The sequence below is a fragment of the Empidonax traillii genome, unplaced genomic scaffold, assembly GCF_003031625.1.
Source record: "Empidonax traillii isolate 1590-97213 ecotype Southwest subspecies unplaced genomic scaffold, ASM303162v1 scaffold116:size1738432, whole genome shotgun sequence".
Classification (NCBI taxonomy): domain Eukaryota; kingdom Metazoa; phylum Chordata; class Aves; order Passeriformes; family Tyrannidae; genus Empidonax; species Empidonax traillii.
This window is the reverse complement of record NW_020955309.1, coordinates 866,097-889,743: the sequence shown is the minus strand read 5'-3', so window position 1 is coordinate 889,743 and position 23,647 is coordinate 866,097. Positions and strand designations below refer to the sequence as shown.

The 23,647-nt window shown below is 41.0% G+C and overlaps 1 protein-coding gene across 2 annotated transcripts in view; it reads left to right on the top strand.

Moving 5' to 3' along the window:
- Nucleotides 1-6,642: 6,642 nt before the first annotated feature.
- Nucleotides 6,643-23,647, top strand: part of RAD23B (RAD23 homolog B, nucleotide excision repair protein) — a 44,205-nt gene continuing 27,200 nt past the window's right edge. Inside the window, exons 1-3 of one of the 2 annotated variants that reach the window (XM_027882972.1) lie at nt 6,643-6,782; nt 19,018-19,099; nt 22,023-22,102. In XM_027882972.1, coding sequence (XP_027738773.1) covers nt 6,717-6,782; nt 19,018-19,099; nt 22,023-22,102 — 228 coding nt within the window. In that variant the 5' untranslated portion in view covers nt 6,643-6,716. Of the gene's footprint in view, nt 6,783-18,378; nt 18,452-19,017; nt 19,100-22,022; nt 22,103-23,647 lie in introns of those variants that run through there. The other variant, XM_027882974.1, reaches the window with a different exon arrangement.

The following is a 23,647-nucleotide window of genomic DNA, read 5'->3' as shown; positions in this document are numbered from 1 at the left end:
AAGGCTTTATAAGGACAGAGTACCTACACATACAAGTGAATTCCTGTTGAATTCAGAGGGCTCACTCCCCAGCTGTCAGGTTACACATATGCTAGGAAAGCAGTGCACTGTAGCAGATACATTACTGCACAGCAGATGGCCTGTACAAGCTATAAACACTGTGACAAAAGTCTCAGAGCATGCTCAAAATAAAGTAATGGTCAGATCTTAATAGAGAGATCTATTTTGGTAGAAAAGATTAGTCTGTGTGACTGGACAACTCAGGGCAAATTTGTTTACATGAGTTTTAACTGCATTTTGATTAAATTAAAAACTTTCAGATAACCACAATGATGACTGTAATATGTTTAATGACTCATACAAAAATAAACTGATCTAATTTATTCATAGTAGACCCAGTTAGACCTGTAGGATTTGATTCATTACTTTTCAGATAAATATTATTCTTGGAATTGATGTTCCAAATTAATTGCTGATGAGTTCTGATGTTATTGCCTTGGGAGCTTATTATGCTGCATTCACTAATCCATTCTGCAACTGCTCAGTCCAGCCCTGAAGGTGGGAAGACCCACCTGGTGACAACTGTCAAATCCAGGAATAGCAATGGTCTTCCCTGGCTGCCTGCCTTACTTGCCATTCTGATGTCTCATGCAATAATTCACCTTGCTTCGGAAATATTCAGGTGTCTGGCCTTTCCACAGCAGCTCAGTAGATCTACAGAAGGACAATAGACAGCAACTGGCCTCCATTTGTCCTTGTTATCACAGGACAGGCGAGGACACAGACAGGACAGAAGCTCAAACAAAGCCTCAATATTAGAATAGTTGGCAAAGAGTCTGCACTCTGAAACACTGTAAAACCCCCCTACAGACACCAGAACCCTTCCTGCAAACAGACACAGATAACTGTCTTCAGAGGCACACACTGGCAAGTGCCAAACTCCAATCATCTTTATTCCCTCCCCTTTCAGCTGCCCAGCACTCCAAAGAAACCAGTGATTAAGTAATGGTACTTTTCATGGATAAAAAGATTTTTGCATTTCCAAATACAGTCTCTTGATGAACACAGCATCCAATACCTAACTGACAAGTAGTTTCTGTGCACAGGGACTTACAGAGTTTAATTCCAGTGCTGATCTATAGTTATGTTCAGGGCATTGACACCGATAGGATAAGCTTCCAGAGTCACTAGCCATGGGTGTTAAAAGTCTGGAAGATGACCTCTGCTTTAAAGTGCTTGGGACAAGAAGCAGTATGCAGCCTGGTACTCAACTTCAAGGCCCATTTGGCCTTCCTGGGCAAACTTTATATTCTGCAGCAGCAAAATGACACTGATACAACTGTGAGAGAACTTATAAACAAATAAAGTGATACATGAAGAGGTCAGACTCCAATTGCAGACAGTTCTGGCGTGAAGCTGGACTGTCAGCAGCAATACTCCAGGAATAGCTTTCAGAGGCAGTGCGTCTTGCAGCCACTCCCTGAACTGAGATTCCTCTCCCCACTCCTCATGCCTTGCTTCCTAAATAAATGGTGTAAAATGAATTAACAGTGATTTCAAATAAGTAAGTTCAAGTACTCACTGTAGTTACTGCACCTAAATCTCTGTATAGAGAAAATAAATTAAAAGATTTTGCACCTGAATGAAAAAATTTAATGTTCAAAGAAAATTTGCAGATTAGAGTAACCTGTAAGTAAATTTTTTGTGGGTTTCTCCATGGCTGGTACTGATTTTACTGTTGGGAAACATCATCTAAATATTCCTAATACAATTACTACACTCACATAATCAGCATAATAAATATATAAGCCTGTCAAGATGATAGTTCTAATGCACTTGCCACACTGTTATTTTATAGGGAATTCCCAGTGTTCTTGGCAGCTGTTTGAGTGCCAATCAGGCTAAAAGGTTAACAACAGAAAAGCAATTGCTCTCAAAATAAAAGACCTCAAGCTGAACCCCTGCATAAAAGAAATTTCAGTCCCTTTTTATCACCAAAGACTGGGTTTCATTTTGATCTCACATTAACTTTCTCTCAGTGTGTGTGAACTACAGGTGCTTCTGTGCAGACTGCAGTGCTAACATCCATGGTGTCCAAGTACTGATGGAAACTCCAACAGGAATTTCCATGCTTTTAAGTGTGCTGCTGAAAATGCACACAATGGCTTTCCCTATCCAAGGGAGTAGCACTGCTTCAGAGTGAGATTTCTCCAAATCTGAAGGCTCCAGTCACCTTTGACGACTCTTTTCTTTCAGATCACAAGGTGCGCAGATACAAGAGATCACTGTTAAATCCAGTGAAAAGCAAGGTTCAGACCCTCTTCTACCTGCAGCTGGTAGTGGCTGAAGTGGTTACAACTGCCTTGCTGCATGTTACTATTGCCCCCAGGGTCCCTGCCTAATACCTCACTGTCTAATTAGCTGATTACCCTGGGCAGATGCACTTGACTATTGTGACAAATGGTGTGAAGCTGAACAATAAATGAGGACAACTGTGGAAGGCTGGTAGCAGTTTCATACCTCAAGTAAACTCCCAGATTATTTCTGTAGTGAAAGAAATAATGCTGCCAACAGCAGACCGATAAAGCTACTGAGAGCATGCAGAATTAGATTAAGGGTGAATTAATTGACACTGTACCAATTACTGCAAACTGGAATCTAAGTACTGTTTTCACTTGGTTATGCCCCAGGCTCTCTCAGTGAGTTTTTAAAGGGGCTTAGGTACTCTGATTCATCTTGGCAGAGCACAGGAGAAAACAACAAAATTCTCAGGTTGAATGACAAACTTTTACTTGCAAACTTTAGAACATTGAGGTAGAGTTAGGCACCAGGCAAATTTTAAAGCAACATCCAGGCAAAGTAAGGCATTTCACAAACTAGCAAACTCTAGCCCATACAACTTCAAGCTACCCAAATTTTGAGATGAGGAAGTCAGGAGAAGAAAAAGACACCACGTTACCAGTGTGTGCTTCATTTGATCCAAAGACCCTCGAGACTCTGCTGCCCTTCTGGACCCCTTCTACACATCTACCTGTGTAACAACTCTTCCTATTTGCCCCATTGTTTAGCGAGAAATCATGGAAACTTTTATCACGAGTAAGTAGACAAACTGTAGTAACATGCAATAGGGGCTTCTTCTGTGCCTGAAGAGGTAAAATACACATAATCTGAGGTGACAACACAAAGACATGTACTCACTGATACTGTTATGCATGAGTTCTGTGATAGCCAGGGTTCTTAAAGCCAGGAGTGTGTTTACAGCTTTGAACAGAAATGTGTAGAGAACAGTTTCTGGGAATCATGGACAACCACAAAGAGCTGAGAAGGACAAAGTCATGGCAGCATGAAACTGGAAAACCTGCAGCAGGGAGAACAATTTACTTGGAAACAGCAGTACTGAAAAATCAAAAGTAATCATTGTATGCATCTGCCACCAAAAAGTCTTTCCAGCTCTTGGGCTTCATTTCACATCTCTCTCAAATAAACCCAAGTTTTTTTATTTGCGTAGAAGAGGTTTCTGTGCTCACTGCATCAGCATAGAAACTGTTGTGAAAGAAATTAGTAACTGTGATGCTCTAGTCTGAACACAGGACAAGTATCCAAAATACTTCAGACACAAAATGAAAAATAACCAAGCAATGGCTCTGAAGGAGAAGCAATATGAAACTAGATGTTGAGAATAATCTGGAGGGAAAAAACCTAACCTTTAATTCTGCAACTGCAAGACCTGGAGAGTCAAGCACTACCATATTTTATGGAGCTGAATGGGATGAGGGAGAGGAAATACCAAGAACTTGTTTATTTATTATATTTCCCATACAATGAGTTGTTTCTGGAACACTAAGAGGGGAAAAAATTTACAGCTTTCTTTTTTTTCTTTCCTTTTTTTTTTTTTTTTCCCCTTCTTCCTCATTCTATTTCAAAGTTCAAATAAAGCATCAGGAAAACTTCATCCTTAGCAGTCACAGCTTTTGGAGTTGATTCCCAGTTATTCTGAGGCTTTTACAAGCCCTCACAGTAGAGCTAAACAGCCATGGAGTAAATGAACCCTCACCCCTCCACAGGCAGAACTGCTTCACACTCTACACAGCAACCACAGAAAGCAGAATGCGTAGTTTACATTTAACATATTCTAAGCTGAAAAGGGTAGTGAAACTGACACTCAGCATGAGGTACTTTCATTTGCATGTGAAGATCAGCTCTTATATATCTGGACTGCTGAACAAAAAGTTTGAAAACATGCTTTTTATCTGCCAAGTACAGAATTAGATCTGGTATCAGGCAACACTGAAAGTGAACAAACAGCATATTTTAAGTTGTAACTATTCATGCAAAAAACAGCCAGCAATATTTCATCTCTCCCTCTCTTTTTTTTTTTTTTTTTTTTTTTTTTTTTTTTTTTTTTTTTTTTTTTTTTTTTTTTTTTTTTTTTTTTTTTTTTTTTTTTTTTTTTTTTTTTTTTTTTTGTCTTTTTTTCTTTTTTCTTTAATGGCTCACCATGCAGTGCAAACAAGATATTCTGCACTGCCAAGAATGCTGGATTCCTATTAGCAACAGTCAGCAGTTTCTTTCTGGTTGCGAAAGCTGTAAGAGGCTCTGGCTGTCTGGCAGCTATGTGTCAGAGCCCAAGGTGGACGCTGACAGCAGCAGCACATCCAGCTCTGTGTGTACGTGTAACATGTACCCATTCCCACAGTCCTGCAGGGAGAGGGGTCTCCCACTTTCCCTTTGCCTGCTGGCCCCTGCTCTGCCACGCTGCTGGGAGGAAATGGTTAGGAAGCCAAGCTTATTGTATTGGAATATGTTTTTTATTACAAACATTAGGCTGACGATGTGGCAGAGCAGAGCTTCTCCAGCCATTACTCAATACTAGGAAATCTGGAGTTTAATTACGTTACGTTATTAGGCTGGCCTGACATCAGTGCCCTCTTTTGCAGAAAGACAGCTTTGTTTACAAAGAAAATGACTTGATCCCACACCTGCTAATGGAATATGTTACAGGGAGCCCCCCACCTTCCCATGGAAGAGTTTGTAAGGGGGAAGATCCTACCTGCCAATGGAAGAAGTTACAAGGAGGGATGATCTTGCTTTCATCACCTTGCTGATGAAAGAGGCTATAAGGAGTGGGGGCAGGGGTCTTTTTTTACCAGCATAGCCTGCTCAGCTTTAAAGTTTATTTGTAGCAGCACTTTCCCCCCACTGCCTAAGAAGCACCAGGGCAAACAGAGTTTAATAACCCATCAAAAGCACACACTAACTACTGAAAGACTAAACTACTAAGCTTACCATGACTGGGCAGTGTGCACTCACAGCCTAGAAAGTCAAATGAATCCTGGGCTGCATCCAAAAGACTGTGGCCAGCATGTCAAGGTAGGTGATTCTCCCCATCTTCTCTGCTGTTATGAGACCTCACCTGGAGTGCTGCATCCAGTTCTGCTGTCCCCAACATAGGAAGGACATGGAGCTGTTGGAGCAAGCCCAGAGAAGGGCCACAGATTTGATAAGAGGGCTGGACCGCTTTTACTGTGAAGATAGGCTGCAAAAGTTGGAGCTGTTCAGCCTGGAAAAGAGAAGGTTCCAGGGACACCTCATAGCAGCCTCCCAGTACCTGAAGGAGCCACTAGGAAGCCAGAGAGGAACTTTTTTTCAGGATCTGTAGTGATAGGATAGTGAGCAACGAGTACAAATTGAAAGAGGGGAAATTCAAGTTAGATATAAGGAATAAATTCTGTACTGTGAGGGTAGTGAGACACTGGAACAGGTTGCCCAAGTATGTTTTGGATGCCTCAGCCCTGGCAGTGCTCAAGGCCAGGTTGGAAAAGACCTTGAGAAACTGGTCTAGTGAAAAGTGTCCCTGCCCATGGCAGGGGAAGGTTGGGAATAGATGATCTTTAAGGTCCCTTCCAACCTCCTAATGTTCTATGATTCTATGAAACCAGCACTGGCAGACCTGAGGTGCTATAAACATGAATGTATATTAATATGCTTGCGTAACAAGTGATAATCAACTTATCAGCACTATATGTCTGGGCCTCTTATTTCAAGGACATTCTGGTGCTGGAGTGAGTCCAGAGAAAGGAACAGAACTGGGGAAGGGTCTGGAGCACGAGGAGCACCTGAAGGAGCTAGGGGGCTGTCGGGGACACAGCCTGGAGAAAAGGGAGCTCGGGGCGACCTTCTCTCTCCCCGCACCTCCCTGACAAGAGGGTGGAGCTGGGAGGGGGGGGGGGGGCTCTGCTCCCAGGGAGCAAGAGACAGGATGAGAGGCCTCAAACTGCACCAGGGCAGGCTTAGATTGGTCGTTACAAGGAATTTCTCTACAGGTTATTAGACACTGAGAGGGGCGGCCCAGGGAGGTGGTGGAGTCACCGTCCCTGGAGGTATTTAGGGAAACACAGAACGCAGCGCCCAGCGCCAAGGTCTGGTTGACACGGCAGCGTTCGGTCATCGGTTGGACTCGATGCCCGCAGATATCTTCAGGTTCGTGACCCTCTACGTTTCCATTCCCATGTTTCTGTGTATATTTATGCACCGCCCCCAGCTCATCCCACCCTCATACGCCACCAGCGCCTGCGCCATTGCGAGGGCCCCAACGGGCGCGTGCGCGTACCACCCTCCCGCCGGCACCACCTCCTTCTCCTCTTTTTCTCCTCCCCTTCCCGGCCTCTTCCAAGGGAAGGGACGCGGGATTCGGAGCACGGACATTGCCCGCCGCCATGCAGATCACGCTGAAGACCCTCCAACAGCAAACTTTCCGCATCGACATCGACCCCGAGGAGACGGTGCGGACATTCCCGGGCTCCCTCCACCCCGCCCCGGGACGCGGCGGAGGGGAGGGGTGCGGGGATCCGTCCCTTCGCCCCAGGGGGGAAAAGAGGGGAATGGACCCCTCCGGTGGAGATGGTGGGGTATCAGGGACAGGATGAAACCGCGAGAGTGGTGCCGTGGAGGATTTTGGGGGGTTGAGGAAGGTTGGGGGGGGGGGGGGGGGGGGGGGGGGGGGGGGGGGGGGGGGGGGGAGGGAGGGAGGGAGGAGTGAGTGCAGCACGGGGTGATGCGGGATCCCCTTTCCCTCGGGATGCGGCTGGGTGAGGGTGACTTCCCATCGCCCAAGGAAAGGGGCTGCCTCAGCCAAACCCCACGGCTGAAGGACTTTACCCCTTGTTTTGGAGGAGAACGCCCCGGAGGTGGGAGGAGGGATAGCCCAGGAGGTGGGAGAGGGAATAAATAAACTCACGTAGACCGGGGAGGAGGGGAGCAGTATAGGTAGCGAAAGTTTTCCCTTTCGGGAATCGAGGTGCCCACACACATGGATTAGCATGTAATGGGCACAGATGGTTTATACTGGGAGTGCTCGGGTAGGGGAGGGCGGTACAGCAGAAGGAAAACGTGGTGGTTCTTCCCATGGATTCCCGCCAGGAAAGGAGGTGCTGGGAGAGCTGTGGGGCTTTTCTTGTGGCACAGGAACGTATGTGCAGGAGACGAGCACGTGTTTATTCCCAGGTGCATCACATGTGTGTGCTGTGCCTGGTGCAAGTGGGTGAGTGCGGGGAGGGTTTGTTTTGTCTCGCAGGTGAGCTGCAGTGATTACTCTGCAAGTTAATTGGGAGGTGAGGGGGTGCGCGGGAGACTCTGTTGACCTCGGTGGAGCCTCCTGCGGAGGTGTTGGGGTATGTTGGGATGTGTTGTGCTGTGTTTGCAGTGACTGTGTGTCACTGTGTGTCTCACGATGCTGCGAGCGGGCACAGCGGGGAAGAGATGTGTTGTGCTCTCAGGTGAATGTTTTCTGCTGGTCCACAGGCATCTGCTGAAAAATCCTCAGGGAAATGCAGCATTCTGTGGTAAGAGGATGGGCCTATAAGTGAGTTGGCAGGGTTGGAAGTTGCCTTGTCAGTTGCCTCAGCAAGGATGTTTGCTCTGAGCACCAACATGAGCCAACAGTGTTGTGGCCTTGGTTTGAAAAATTTGGGGAGGCTGGCAGCTGAAGAGTTGCCTGCAGCAACCTTTCATGTGAGAGGTGGGCACTGAAGCTCTGGAAACTATGGAACTTTCTATCTGCATTTATAAAGTCTGTTTACCCTCTTCCCCTCCCATCTTAATAAAAAAATAAAGGATGACTGTTAAAGTTAGGCTAAGTAAACTCATTCGTATGAGCAGTGTGGCCGAGGGATGTGCCAAATGTCTAGGAGAAGCATGTGCTAGAAACCTTCAAATATTTAAAACATCTGTCCTTCCTGTTATGAGAGGAAGGACTCTTCATCTTTTCTCCTGCTCCCTGTATTCAGTGATGTCCTGGGAGGTAAATTCAGGGAGAGGAATGTTGCCAGTCAAAGCCCTCACCAGTTTATGAGGCAGCAGAATGCAATGGCTAGAAGTTGGATTGTGGGAAATGACATTGCACCCTCTATTTACAAATGAAGATGTTACAGGAGCTCAGAATAAGAATGATTCTCATGAGCATAATACTTCAGGTTTTGGCCAGTAATGCGTGTTAAGATAGAGGGAAATATGGGTAGGATTTGAGGAGAACTTTGTTTTAAAAAGGGCAGGATGAAGACTTGATATTACCTGTATGGTTGAAAACATGTGTTTAAGTTTCCTTGACATACTTTTCTAGAAAATTATAAAGCAGTTATTGTTGAAAGTATTTTGTTACAAAGCATAGAACTTAGTAAAGAAAAGAACACTTTTGAGCCTTCATCTGGAAACTGAATCTTAAAATTGGAAAATGCTTTGAAATGTGTTAAGCTAGTGTTTTGAAAGTATGTGCTTGGAAGTTCTCAGTCTCATTTTTGGAAAATACCAATTTTAGCTAAGTGCACTGGCTTCTTAGATTAATTTTATAACATCTTGAGACAAATGTGTTGTGGAGTTTGGGAGACATTACTTTTAGTCACTGGACCATGTGTATATTTCTCACACAGAGGTAGGCTTGTTTACTTGGAGCTGTGCCCTTTACTGTGACAAGGCCAAAATCGTGTAGTTGTAATAGGCGGAGGAAACCTGTTGCTTCTCTAAAACTGATTTCTGTTTACTAGCAATTTCTCCCCTTATTCTCAATGCCACATTAGTCTGAAAAGACTTGATGTTACTGTGAAATGTAGCATTGTAACAAGAGTTTATGCTTGTAACTGAGAGTTGTCATGAATAAGGAATATTTAAACAAACTTTCCAGTGAGAATTTGAAGCAGCACACCTTCTAATAATTAGTTAGCCTTTTAATGACTTTTTCACAATAAACTGATCTTTTTCCTCTATTAAATCAGACAGTTGAATTTTAAATTTGCCTTCAGTGATGTGACTGAAATTTTAGTTTAGTTGTGTTTTAAAGTAATGGCCAGCTGAGTAGTTTGACTGAACAAAAACTAGATTTAAAGCCATCCTGCTTGCCAGTCTGCTGGGTGAAGACTGTCAAATATTAGGATTGACTAAAAAAGTTGAAAAGTTTTAGTCTTAGACCCTGTTACTGGGGAAGGCTTGTCATCAAATGGACAGATTTTTCCAGGCATGGCTGTTTTTGTTAAGTTTTGTGGGGGCCAGTGTTGCACTCGGGCTCTGTAGAAGGGTGGATCTACCTGTGGTGGTCATTCTGGTGTTCATTCAGGTCCTGGGCATTCAGACTCAACCAGGATAAATGAAAGTGTGTATCTATCTGCACAAGCTGCTGCTTCTGTTTGTTGGATGTCTGTGACAAATAAGTTGAGCATTATGTTAACAGCAAGTAATAAGCCCTGCCTGATACAGATGCAAGCCTGTGTACCCACATCCCTTGTCTGAGGTGACAGTGGTGACCTTGTAGGCTTCTAAATGTAGCAACTCTGTTGTAATTATCACTATGTAAATGTAAAGCAGGATTTAAAAAAAAAAAAATCTCAACAAACTCTATTAGCTTCCTCTAGAAGTGAAATGCCAGGCAAAAGTAAGTCTGTCCTGTTTAATTTTCAGCTCCCTCGCACCATTAACCTAAAAACCTGTTTGTCAAAATGCAGTGTGCAAGGAACATTCGGAGTGTCAGGAGTCTTTTGACCACAGTCTCTGGGTCACATAATATGGGCTTTCACATTTCACTGTTCCACCACAGTGTTTGAACACCCGGGAGAAGCCAGCTTGTTTAACACGGTGTCAGCAGAACATTAAACTGTGGGAATTTGAGCTTCTCTCTGTCCTGGTGTATCCATAATATATTTATGCTTTATTGTTAAACCTGTTTATGGGGATTTTTGAATCTTCAGTGCTAGAAGCTCCTGGTCTTTAGAAATTTAGGCTGGACACTACCTGAAGTTCTCTTAAATGTGTGGGGAGTGTGTTCCAGCAGAAATGGGGCATGATCCAAAGGGTATGTAATAAGGAGGAAGTTTTGCAAATGCATTCGTTTTTCAGGGTTTGGCAAATGCTTCATTTTCCTCCAGATAAAATGGTATACTGCAAGGAAAAAGATATACTACTTTCATTTTTCAAAAGGCAGTGCAATAGCTAAGAATGTCTATTTTCTGGTTTGTAGGGAGTATAAAAAATATTTTGGCTTTGTAACAGCAATGAAGTGGTACATATGAGGGAGGTAGGTACCTAATAAGTGTATGGAGGGTAAAAGGACAAATGCTTTAATTCTCTTTAGAGAGTGCAGTCATAAATTTATTAATTAATGCAAACTGTAGTCTGAAGGAGTGGAATACAAAAGAGAATACTATTCATGAACCCATACAATTTTATTAAGTTCCATCTGTTTGTATCTGTTCTTTATATTGAGACCTGTACTAAAACATATAGTAAAAAAAGGAGATAAGTATTAAAAGTCTGTGTAATTTTAAGGCATACTTTGCATCAGTTCTTGTTCTGTTAGGATAGGAAGACGCATGAAAAGAAATAGTGGGTTCTTGTAAAAGATACCAATCATAACTGTGGCCTTCTGTTGAAAAAATCCCTCCTGGTCCAGCAGAATAATAAGCGTTAACCCTATTTAGTACGTAAGCGAAAAAATCTTAAGTAGTAGTAGTAGTAGTAGTGCATTTACCTCATTTTTCTTTTATATGACAGAAGAAGATACATACTTAATGGATTTAATTTTGGTAATTTCAGTTTTGCTGAATATGTGGTCTGTTGTATTTGTCAGAAAAATTAAATTTATAAAGCAGTTCTGCAAGAATTGGAGACTGTTGCTGGGTGAAATAATCAGAGCTGACTTTAAGGCTTGTAACATATGAAGAAGTATGAACCTATTCCTAGTATGTCCTTCCTACATGTCTCAAGGCAGGTCAGTCCAGCAGCAGTTGTGGATAAGAGAACTGTTTGTATATTTTCCTAAGGGTTTATCATTTTTAGTGGTTAGAGGAAAGTGCTCTCCTGGTTCCTGTTCAAAATCCAGAAATACCCTTTTGGGTTAAAGATGTCATTCTGTTTCAAGTCCTGGTATTTTTCTCTAAGTATTCCTTGATTTTAGAGTGTATATTTTTTGCTCTTTTAGAGTATTGTTATGTTGCTCTTGCATCTCTTCAGGATTTTATTGATGAGTGTTTATACTTGCACAGTCAGAGGAGGTGTGAATTTGGAGGGTTTGTAATTGCTGCTTGAGGCTCGATACATGACTCTGCAAAATCATAATTTCAGAGATTACCAGAGCAGGAATATCACAGAGCATTTCCTTTTTCTCCCATTATTTTCATACTTTGTAGTACTAATGAGAGTTGTGTTCTCTGATAATTCATGTTTATTTAATAAACACTCTGGGGTAATGTTTTGCTACTGCTTTGCTTTGGTAGATAATCCTTTTGCCTGCTTTGTGGCTAGAGTTAGAATTCTCAAGCAAGGGAAGTTGTTCTGATTCTTCGCTGAGGAAGACTAGGCTTTCACATTCTCAGGAATATTTTCTTTAAATTCTAGAAAGTGTTCTAATATAATTTCCAAAGAACTTTGGGAGGATGACACTTATTTCTTTAAAATGTAATAAAGGAACGGATAAGATAGGATAAGTTACTTAAAACAACTAAATTATTTTTACATAGTGGAATATGTTTTTACAGTTACCCATTTTTCATTGCATTGGCTCTGCCCGTAATTTTACAGCTGTTTTATTTATAATGTTCTTATCCAGTTTTGCTGTCAGCAATGATAACTTCGCTTTGTACTTACAATAATTTTTCAGTATTATGTGCTCAACAATCCAAACTTTGAGACACCATTCCCAAAGTGGCCAAAAGACTGAGAATTTAAATATATAGGTTGCACACACTTAAGGATAGTTCTGTACATACTTGTGTCTTATATTTAAAATCTACTTTGCAGGTATGATTGGAAAGCGGGAATATGCGTCCTTGATATGGATAACAGGTGTTAGCTGGAAGGTGTTCCCTTTGAAACTTTGAGAAAATTGAGAGTACCTGTTGATTAAAAAGAATGGAGGAGCAGATGATTCAGCTAATGACTAGCCTCATTGCTGCCCTTGTAAATACAGAGCCATGTTTACCAACAAACCCTTTGAAAATATTTTCATTGAATTCCTAAAACACAGGAAAATACTTTCCTGAGTGAGTATCTACAGGTGTAAAATAGGGTGGTGTAAACTTAGAGAGCTGAAGGATGTGGCTGACAATGTCTTCTCCCACAGAGGTTTGTGTCTTTGGTCACAGCTCCCTTGGATGGAGTGTATTCACTGAAACAAATCACTCTTTATTTTACAGGACATGGGGACGTGCAGCATGCCTTACGTAGTACCTGTAAGGGACTCAGGTTGCTGTCCTCTGCATCCTGCCCTGCAGGGAGCACCAAAAGAACAGGAAAAGGAGAGGAAAGGACTTGCCACTGCCATGAGCACACCCAGCCAGAGTGTTGTCTGTAGGCTGGCTAGTTCTTCCTGTCTTTGTCATTCCCCGCGTTTTTGTGTCAGAGATATCTCTCCAACTAGTTTGCCAGTATGCAATAATGAAAAAGGCTTTTTTAAGAAGTGTCTTTTCATAGTTACTTGAAATGTTGTCAGTTATCTTCATACTCAAACCACTGTGTTGCTTTTACATTTGTAAATCAGTTTGTGTTGTAGAAATTGGCTGCCTAAAGGTGCAGAAGGGTTGTTCATGCCAATCATTGTGACCAGGCAAGACTCCCCTACTCAGAGAATGTCAGATTTTTCCTTAAAACAAGCCTTTGTGGGTTCATAGGCAGAGCTGTCTATAGCCACATCTTTCTGCTTTTCTTGGAGCTTCAAATAGCTGAAAGCTCTGCTTTATGTTGAAATCGTTGTGTTCCTGTATTAGTACAAGGCTGCATGTGCACAGCTCTTTTAGGCAGGGCTTAGATCGTTTGGAAACACAGAGTGGAAGTGTGTGGAGGCTAGTTCTGAGATCAGAAATTTTGTTGATCTCTTGTGGTGTATAACAGCAACTGCTAGATTTATGGATTTCACCTGGATTTAGATGAGCTCAATTTTTGGAAATTAGACACACAGAAGTAATTGCCTAGAAAGTAAAATGTCAGAGCTAAATTTAGATTTTTGCCTTACCAGTTCCAGACTATTCCAGACAATGCTGCTTCTTTGTATACAAACTCTAGCACAGTAAATACAATTAGTAAATACAGAAGTGAATGAATGCTTTATCCTGCCTGTGAGGCTGTTTTTAAATGTTAGAATAATTTAAAATGCCTTGTTTAGTTGAGTACAATTGGGGACTTTTTCCAGGCACTTAATAATAAGCTCATAAATCTGACTAGCTTCACAAGACTCTTCCCAATTATCTGTTATATCTTTGGGACCTGAAGTACAGCAGTAATCTGTTCATGCAGCCACCAATATGGTCCCTGACAAAATATGAGTGTCCTGTTTAGAAAGGTAATACAAGGGAACACTAAATGTAGGTTTGTGCCAGAAAAATCTGCTTTTATAATTTGTAGAAGGAAGTAGCTGGAACCAAATGTGTTCTTACCAGTAAAAGTACTGTAGAGAATTGACTGGTGAGCTGAGTTGTTTCTTATCCTCTGGATGTTTCAGTAGTAGGCACAACATTTGTTGTTAATCAGTTGCTGATCATGTAGTTTGATTAAGGGTAGTAAAACCTGTTGCACTGGTCAGTTTTTTGTTTCATTAGCTGGTTTATTGTCTGACACAGCTGCATTGTTCTCACCTGACTTAGAGCAGTGTCTATATGATAGTATAAGGTGTGGTAAATGTGTTCACAAGGGCAGTGGGAGGGAAGAACTCAGGAATATTAAGTCTAAATTCTACAAAAAAGTGTTCGAACTGTTGTATCCTCCCTTAGGGAGGAGGGGGAGAGCAAAACCTTTTGAACCAAAAGCTTTTTGTCCTTGTCTAACCATGACTTTCCCCACAGTTTGGGAGAAACCTGTTAGTCTGTTACAGAAAAAGATTAAGAATGGCAGAGGATTATAAGGTAGATTAAAAAACCCTGTTTCTTTGTAAAGAGAAACATTTCATTGTAGGTAGGTTGATAGAGGAGGTCCTCCAGAGTTGGTCTTGGGATCCATCTCTACATAGTCCTTTTATTCACTGGATAAGAATTTGAGTACAAATCAATAGAAGCGTGATGGAACTGAAGAAAACAAGAGTTTAATGTTATGCCTGGCTGCCTGATTGGGGGTCAGACTTTTGGAAATGGCTTTCAAATGAGCAGCATAGTCTAATTGAGTCAGGTTTGCTAAAAGGTGAAGCCCTGAAGATCACAGATCCTGTAGCCATATTACTCTACTATGTGTGTGCTACCCATCTGTTCCCAAGGGAAAGGAATTTCCACCAGAGCAGGTGGAAAAAAAAGAGGTGCCTGGAGCCTGTGGAAAACTGGGACTCTCACATGAAAGGGAGCTAAAGGGCTCTTGCGTAGCTTAGCTCGCAAGTTTTGGTAGTGTTGCATAAATGTTTTACGCTGGTAAGCGCCATGGGAGGTGGGAACGCTTTTCATACCTGTTGTAACATCAGCCAAGGAACAAATTAGTATGAGTAGTATATGAATTAATTTGGTCTGGAAATTAGGAACGGTCTTCCAACATCAGAATAAACTTTGTAGCAGCCTTGTGTAGCAAACAATCTTACTGGTCTTCAGGTGGATCAGATTCCTGATGAAGCTTGTGGTGTGGAAGGTTAATTTGTGGCTTGATGTCAGAAGAGATCCTTTTCAGTTTTGTATTCAGTTTCTCTGTAGATCTTGAGGAATGCAGCAGTTTATCTTGCCTGTGTAAAACATAAATTAAAATTGAGGGAAGTATACTGTTGACTTTTTCATTAGGATTTCTGAAATGTGTCTTTGAATAAACTGATTATTTTTACCTCTTTTGTGTAAGCATACGTATAAAGTAGGAGAAACGAACACTGGTGTTCATTCAAGCAAGGGTGTTTGCTCAAAGGGAACTGCTTGTCTAAATGGAACCGTAGCTTAGCTGGAGAAAATTAACTGCAGGGAACTACTGGGCAACTTAGCACTGGTGATTTTGTGAAGCACATTTTTAGAATGCCTAACTGGGATGTAGTTCAGAACTGTTATTTCTTTGGAGGACCTCAGTTTTTCAGGTAGGAGTTGGTCAGCTTTAACTTTTAATTACATGGCATATATTCTTCAGGACATGGAGTTCAGTCTCTGAATAGCAGGGAGAGTTTTGCATCTAAATTCACAGATGACAGAGGAAGATCACCTTGTCTTGTAAGTGTGCTGTTCCTGAGTCTTCAGAGTTAGTGTTTGTAGATGAATTGATGCTCATTCTTAAAGGTACTGTCATAAAGTACAGGCTCCCTTTGATATGCTGTGAAATTTATTGGGGCAGAAATATAATGGGATTCAGTGAGGACTGAAATACATTTTGAACTCTGATCAGGTTGAATAAGGCTAGGTAGCCTGAAGGATTTTTTTTTGGATCTGTATTTATGGCAAAAATACATCATAATCTGTGGATGCAGAAGTTGACTGTAGATTTTAAACTGCTTTCTCAGTTTGACAGATCAGTGTGCTGGGTGTGCTTTCCCGAAGTTAATTTTCACTTAATAACTGTGAACCAATGGCTGTGCTGAGGTCTAGAATCTCAGCCACTCAATTTGCTAGTGGCAGAGTTTAGGATGTTGCTTTTTTCAGCAGCTCACTGTACCAACACCAGCAGCTAGAAGAGGCAGCTGTCTTTCTGAAGAGCACTCTGAGGGCTGCTTTTTTTTTTATTTATTTCGCATTGAAAATGGAGCATCTCTGGTTTTAAATCTTAATGAAGATGTTTCAGACTACTGTATCAGACATACAGGTTGTCCACGAGGCTGAGTCTGCTTGTGGATGCTGAGTTAGTTTTCCCAAGTGTAATCCTGTGGAAGCTGAGGGTTCGTGCTCTTGATGGTCCTCAGCACATGAAGGACATGCTAGAGCTGGTCCAGAGGAGGCCACAAAAAAGTTCAGAGTGCTAGAGCACCTGTCCTATGGAGGCAGGCTGAGAGAACTGGTGTTGTTCAACCTGGAGAAAGAAAGACTTTGGGAAGACCTTGGAACACCTTCCTGTACCTAAAGGGGGCTTACAGGCCATTCACATAAGAGTTAGGCTCCAGGATCTCTTCCAACTCAAAATGTTCTGTGTTCTATGATATAAGAAAGATGGGAACAGACTTTTGAGCACGCCTGTTACGATGGGGCGGGGGATAATAGTTTTAAACAAAAAGAGGGGAGATTTAGACTAGGTATGAGGAAGAAATTTTGTACAGTGAGGATGGTGTAACACTGGAGTAGCTGTGGATGCCCCATCCCTGGAAGTGTTCAAGGCCAAGTTGGATGGGGCTTGGGTCAAGCTGATCTACTTGAAGATATCCCTGCTCACTGCATGGGGGTTGGACTGGGGGATCTTCCAACCCAAACTATCCCGTGATTATGTGAATACTGCTGCTTGTTCAGCCACTGTCATAAGGAACACTTTCTTTTCTCAATTCCCTTGGCTCCATAGTGTAAATGGAGGTTTGCCTAGGTCTGGAGCGGAGTGCCACACCTGCCAAAAGGGATGAAAGCATAGTCCTGTCATTTGTCACAGACTTACACAGAAGGTTTTGGAAGATGGCAGTGCCCCAGGTCACTTGCAGTATATCAACCACATCATAGTAAGGGGAAGCACTGCACACAAGGTGGACAGCAAAGGCAAATGGAATTGTTGGAAAATTACTGTCAGTATTTTACTTCAGTAAATATCTGAACTCCTTCTTGTGGCTCCAGTTATTGTATAGTAATTAACATGTGTATTTAGCGTGTCCTGACCTAGACTACCACAGTTAGCTGTTCAGAGATTGTTTGAGAGAACAGGTCTTGGTTTTGTTCCCCATAGGTAAAAGGCTGTAGTGTGGTGTAGAACTCCAAACAAAGTAGAAATTTGAAACCAGTAGCTTGATTGATGAAGTGGACATGAAACAAGCCCTAATTTTCTTCCTGAAAATAGATTATTCCTGTTTATCACATTATATTTGTTACAGATCTATGACAAACATGGTAACTGGGTATTTAAGAAGTAGCTTTGAGACATTATCTTTGAGTGATGGATACAAGTGCATAAACATAAGAGTAGGTAAGCAGAGTGTTAAAAACTAGGCATTTGAAAACATAACGGGCTTTTAACGTGATTTAGGGGATTAATTTACCCTTGGGCATGTGGGACATTTAACTGGAATTGCCTGAAGTATGTAAGAGTTGAAAGCTTAGGAAAAAACTCCTTGATGGCTTATCCATGGCCTAAGGAAACTTCAGTCATAAGGTGAGTGACTTCCATCCTTAGTAATTGGGGAGGAATTAATGAATTAGATTTTTAGTTTTCAAGGAAATACACTTTAAAAATAAACTTAAATCCAGGGATAGGACAGACTTTTGTAAAGTAGGTGCATAAGAATCATGATGCTTTCAGCAAATCATTATTGAAACAACTCATGGTTTGACTGTCCTCGGGACTTAGGGATACGAGTGAGCTGCTTTTAGTTTTCCTATGGAAAAGCCATTGCCTGGTCAGAGACTGATTCCAGAGCATTTGGCAGGTGCTGGGATGGCATGTATGATACTAATACCAAAAGCATTCTTTCTTCAACTGTTGAGGAAGAAGAGTTGGTTTCCTGTTTTGGTGTACCCACAGAGGGAAGGAATGTGTTGTGTTCTGTATCTTTGCAATGTTTTATTAAGGTTTTTTGAATATTCAGGGGAAAAAAACCCTTTAAAAGATGGCGTTAGCTTGTAGCAATAAGCAAGAAGTTCATAACAGATTGATTGTCTTGGTTTTATGTATATTGGAGAGTCCATAAGAAAGAAAGAAGAATGATTGTGCACACAGGCAGTTTGCCTAAAAACATGAATTCAGATATGTTAGTGCAGGAATGCCTCTGCAAGAACATCATTTATCTCCTCAGGACAGCACTGGAGTCTTTCAGGAGAGTAAGTGTTCTAACACATGACAACAGTGTCATTTGAGCTCCTGAATGTGGTGCTGGGAAAGTGTGGCTGATACATCCGTGGCACCTGTAAGCAAGTAAATATGGAGGCTTAAAACTGCTGTGCAAAAGCTCCAGAAATTACAGTGGAGGGGGAAGAGTTGGAAACTGCTTATATAAGATGAGCAGCTGAGCAATTTGCACAATTCTTTGCATATTGAGACTTCAAGGTTGAATGTCATGGTGATTTTACCAAAAAGAAAAGCATTCCCAGAAAAGAATATTAAGATGATGAAAACCTTCAGCTGTGTAGCCCATGTACCTCCTGAATGCAGAGAAAGAACAGGGCAAATAGGTCAGCAGATGAAAATATTTTTATCCCCCAAATTTTTCAATTTGTTTTTCATCTTGTACACTCATACTAGAAAGTTCTCATGGAGAAATTATGTAGCTAATTTGATTAAACACAGGAGATCATTTGACAAGGGAACATATTGCTCTACAAGTGGTTACTGTGACATCCTTGAAAGATTGATATACTTGACTTAATCAAGATATGACTTAAACTACTCTAGTATTTAAAACTTAAAGAATACTGAATTAGGTTTGTATTGTGAACTTTTTTTTTTTTCATTAAGACTGTTTTTGTGCTTTAGGTAAAGGCACTGAAAGAGAAGATTGAATCAGAAAGAGGAAAAGATGCCTTTCCAATAGCTGGCCAAAAACTAATTTATGCAGGTAATGGATATTCTGAAAATACCTTATGTGGATCTGTGTTATTTTATGTTGTTCTTTGACTTTGATGAGAGTGTTAAGTCTACTAAAGGTTGTAAGAATTGAAATGTAGATGAGTTAAAAAACCCCACAGATGAAAGCAAGCTCATTGTCAAAGGGCACTCTTAATTTTGAATTTGAATTTTTCAGACTTAATTACATATGTGTCTGTTATCTTTGCTCACATAGCATGATGTCTTGGGGGTAAGCTAGGTGAAGAAGAAATAACTTGTTACAGGAAATCAGGATTTAAGCAGATCAAATCACCTGTTCTGGGTTAATTCTTTCGTTTTGTTTAATTTATGCTGTGTATAGCTGAAGAGGGAGCCCCTGGTGGTCTAGTGGTTAAGGACGTGGCACTGTCACTGCCAAGACCCAAGTTCGATTCCCGGTCAGGGCCCCTCCGCGGGCAGATGGAGCTCGTTAGCCCTGTAAGGCAATCCATCTACGTCCTGAGGACCTCACTGCCACCGTCCAAGCTCGCTTGGCCCCGGCAGATGAACCTCAGGATTAAAGGGTGGGCTCAGTTCCACCCACACTGTGTCTCACCTAAAAAATCCAATGTGCAGGCTGGAAGGTGTAAAGACCTTCCCCGGTTCTTCGTTCGCAAAGACTGGCCATTATATAGCTGAAGCATTTCTGTATATACCTCAGAGAATTAATAATCAGATTATTTCTTTTGGATTAACAAAAGAAACCCACCACCAAATCCTCTCTGTAAAAATGTACTTTCAATACTCTTAAGCTCTGTCACTAGAAACATATTTTATTTACTAGGAAAAAGCAGACTAATGTCAGAAAAAAATCTCATGAAATTAACTTTATTTGAGCTGTAATTGACCTGGGTTATTCATTCTGGCAGTTATATAGAAATACATTTTTTTGTTCTCACTTCATATCGGAACTTAAGTTCTATTCCAGTACTCCCTCTAGTGTTTTTTTCCTCTAAAACCAAGCTTAAAAGAAACTTTGCTGTTCTTTTCATTTCTTTAATGTACTTCTTTGTAACCACCATTGTTTTTCCATTTCTGATAAGCTAATGTCACTAATGACAGCAGAGAGAGGGTAATGACAGAGTTGTGAGTCTCTCTTTGTTTGTACTCAGGCCTATGTTTCTGAGCAAGTTTCTTTTCCCTTACACTTCAGTGAAGGGAATGCATACCATGAACATGGAGGCAGAAGTTGCATGTGTAATCAAGACATGTGAACAAGGCAGAAGGCTTTGTGAAACATGTATAACACTCTTAATATTGTGTTTCTGTAATAGCAAAAATCAAGGGTTGCATAAGATTGTATAACATGAGTGTTTCCTAAAGCCAGAATGTATTTGCAATATTGTATAATCATCACAAGTAGGAAATTCAGAAAGTAAGATGAAAAATAGAAGCCTATCCAAAGATTGGTTGTATTTTTTTTTCTTTGGACAGGAGTTAGAAGGGTATATTTATGAGATTTTTACTTTTGTTAAAATGAGCTATAGAACTTTTTTAGTTTGGGAAAGTGAAGTGATACCCCCAGTAGACCTGACTAGAGAGGCAGATCTGTTGTTTGCCCTCTGTATTAGGGTAAAGTCTAGAAACCCTGAGGATGCCAACATATTTATTTATTTATTTGATATAGATATAAAATATATACACAGAGATGTATACATATAGGCATATAGGTAGATAGATATCTATATGTATACACACACATACATTTATGGAAGCCTTCCCCAAAATGCCTATAAACCAGAAATTTGTCAGTAAACCAGTCTAGTGTGTGAGTCAGATGCTGCAGGTGTTGCTGTGACTCCAGTACATGTAATACTTCATTGCATGTTTGACCATGCAGAACTGGTGGAACCAGTAGGAGTAGGACAGTGCCGCCACCTCTTTTGTGTTCTGGGTGCCATAATTTGTATGTATTGCTTGATTTCCTTGCAATCGTCAGGATAAGGATGTTTCCTGTAGTTACAGCCAAGAGGTGTGTTCCACCAGCATTGAAAAAGGTTGTGAAAATGTGTATTTTCCTCCTGAAGCAGAGGAGTGGGCTGTGGCACATGTTCAGAAAACGAATCAATTTAAATTGTAACATATTTCCTGAAAATTCTGTAGTAGAAGTAGGTGCTATATGTCTTGCAGAAACACTTTTCTGATTTGTGGTAATGCCTCTAAACCAACTTATCCTAAAAAAAAAAAAGGCAAAAAAATACATGGCTTAGTGTGTTCCTGGGTTGTTGAAGACATGATGCAAATCTGGTTTGTCACAGTACCACCTCTGCTGTGAAACATCAAAAGTGGTAGCATAACAAATGTTTCTGGATTTGTCTGATGGCTTTTTTTATCCTTCTGGCAAGGTAGCAAATTATGGAATGGTTCTGGCTTTTTCTAATGTTTTAACCTTCTTTTAAGAGCAAATTGTTAAAGTTACAAGGTCACAAATTTGTTTATTGCAGGTGGGTAATGTTCTTATCTGAAGTCCAAACAGAGGATAAGCAGAAAGGAATTTTCTTACTGTGACTCAAGTGGCATAAGTTATTCAGTCAATAACTGAATAAAGTTTTTATATGCTAAAGCCTTTCTTCTGCATTACTTTTGTCTGTGTTAAGGGTCCAGTAAATCTTACCAGAATTTAACACTTCTATTTTCAATGTTTGGAAGCATCTTCAACACTTATGGTAACAGCTTTCAAGCTTACTAGTAATGTGGATGTCACAGGAGGAAAATTGCAGCTCCACTGCCAAAGATTAATAGCCAAAACACTTTCTGTAGGGCCATTTAATGTTTATAAATCTGCATAAAACATGTGTTCATGGGGGCTTTGGAGTTGTTTTTATGATGAAATCCCAAGATTATCGGTTGATCTGCCAAGTAACTTCTTAATTTCTGTCTGTTTAATTTGCCAGGTAAAATCCTTAATGATGAGACTGCTCTTAAAGAATACAAAATAGATGAGAAGAACTTTGTGGTGGTTATGGTGACAAAAGTGAGTAGTCATTATTTTTTAATAGGAAACTTCATTAATTTTATTTTATTTTCCCTTGTGCTAAGTGATTGTCTGTGCTCATGTTAAAACCGGTGAAATTTGATCATGTGTAAGTCTTGGTCAACAAAACTTTACCTGTTTTTGCAAATAGATAAAAAATATTGCTTCACAGACCTAATTTGCTTAGGCTGATCGTTTTTGCTGTTCTGTGCTGAATGTTTATGTCAAAGAAAAATAATCCAAATGACTGGTTTTACTGTTCATTCTTTCTCTCTATTATTTTTACACTTATATAAGAAGGGAACCTAGGTAGTTTATTGCTAAATCCACCGTATGGAGCTCTTCCAGTCTTGCCATGTTGCTTTTCATAACTTGTGGCTGTTTCTTTTGTCAAGCTCAGCAGCATAAACCAATAGAGTCAGGATGCATATGCCAATCCACAAACCTGTGAGTTTTGAAAGACTGCAATGGCAATTTATAGGGAAGGGCTGTGACATGTATTTGAAGCATTTCTTCTCTGAACCAGTTGCCAGATTGCTTCCAGGAATCAAGCCATTGATTTTTCTAGGCATTCCAGAGCCTTGTGATCTGAATAAAATTTGCTTCATCTCTGTCTTGAGATACGAAGTTAATTTTGGATTTAGAGGTCCTCCTTCTGACAAAGGAAAACATGTATGTGAGTTTTGCCTGCCCTTTACTTCTGTCTGCTATTGGTTTATTGAGTGAAATTGTTGTTGCTGTTTTCTTGAACGAACAGCTTTGTAGGCTGTGTTTTGTCTCAGAGGTATTTATTAATAAAGGAAAATAGGTGCAGATGGATTTCAGAGTCTAGTTTTCATTTTGTTGATAGCAGAAGACTCCAGGGAAGTTGCGCAATTACCATTCCTGGAAGTGTTCAAAAAAGTGTGTGGCTGTGGCACTCGGGGACATGGTGTAGTGGTAGGCTCAGCACTGATGGGTTAACAGTTAGATTTAGTCATCTTAGAGGTCTTTTTCAACCTAAACAATTCCACGATTCTAAGCACAGACCTCCATGAGGAACTGCTAAACGCAGTACCTTCTGATCTAAAGGACCCATGTTTTGGGCATTTCTTCAGTCTTACAGTCTTTTTACAAGTCCTTAAGCTCAGTTTCCCTTTCCTGATTCTGTTGTGGATAAGGCATAGCTAGTCACGTAGGCACAACCATGTCTGATGCTCAAAACATTTTTGTGTTGAGGGTATCAGAATCTAGCAGAAAATAAACCCACTCGTATTCCAACTGTCAGTGTTTTTCTTTGAGTGCTTATTAAAATGTTTTTTTGTTGGGCCTGTCATGTTGGAAGCTGTTCATTCTCAACCTCACCTCTCCTTTCAGACAAAAGGAGGAAATAAATGTTTTCTTCTTCAAGAAAGCATTGTCTGAAAGTGTTGCACCTTGAATAAGTAGTTGTCTTCTGTTGTGGTTTGAGTAGCTTCTGGGGGGTCTCTCCCGGCGCTGTGTGAGGGTTTCCAGGGCTGAGATTACCTCTTCCCCCCCGCTGCCTGCGCCTCGTGGCGGGGACAG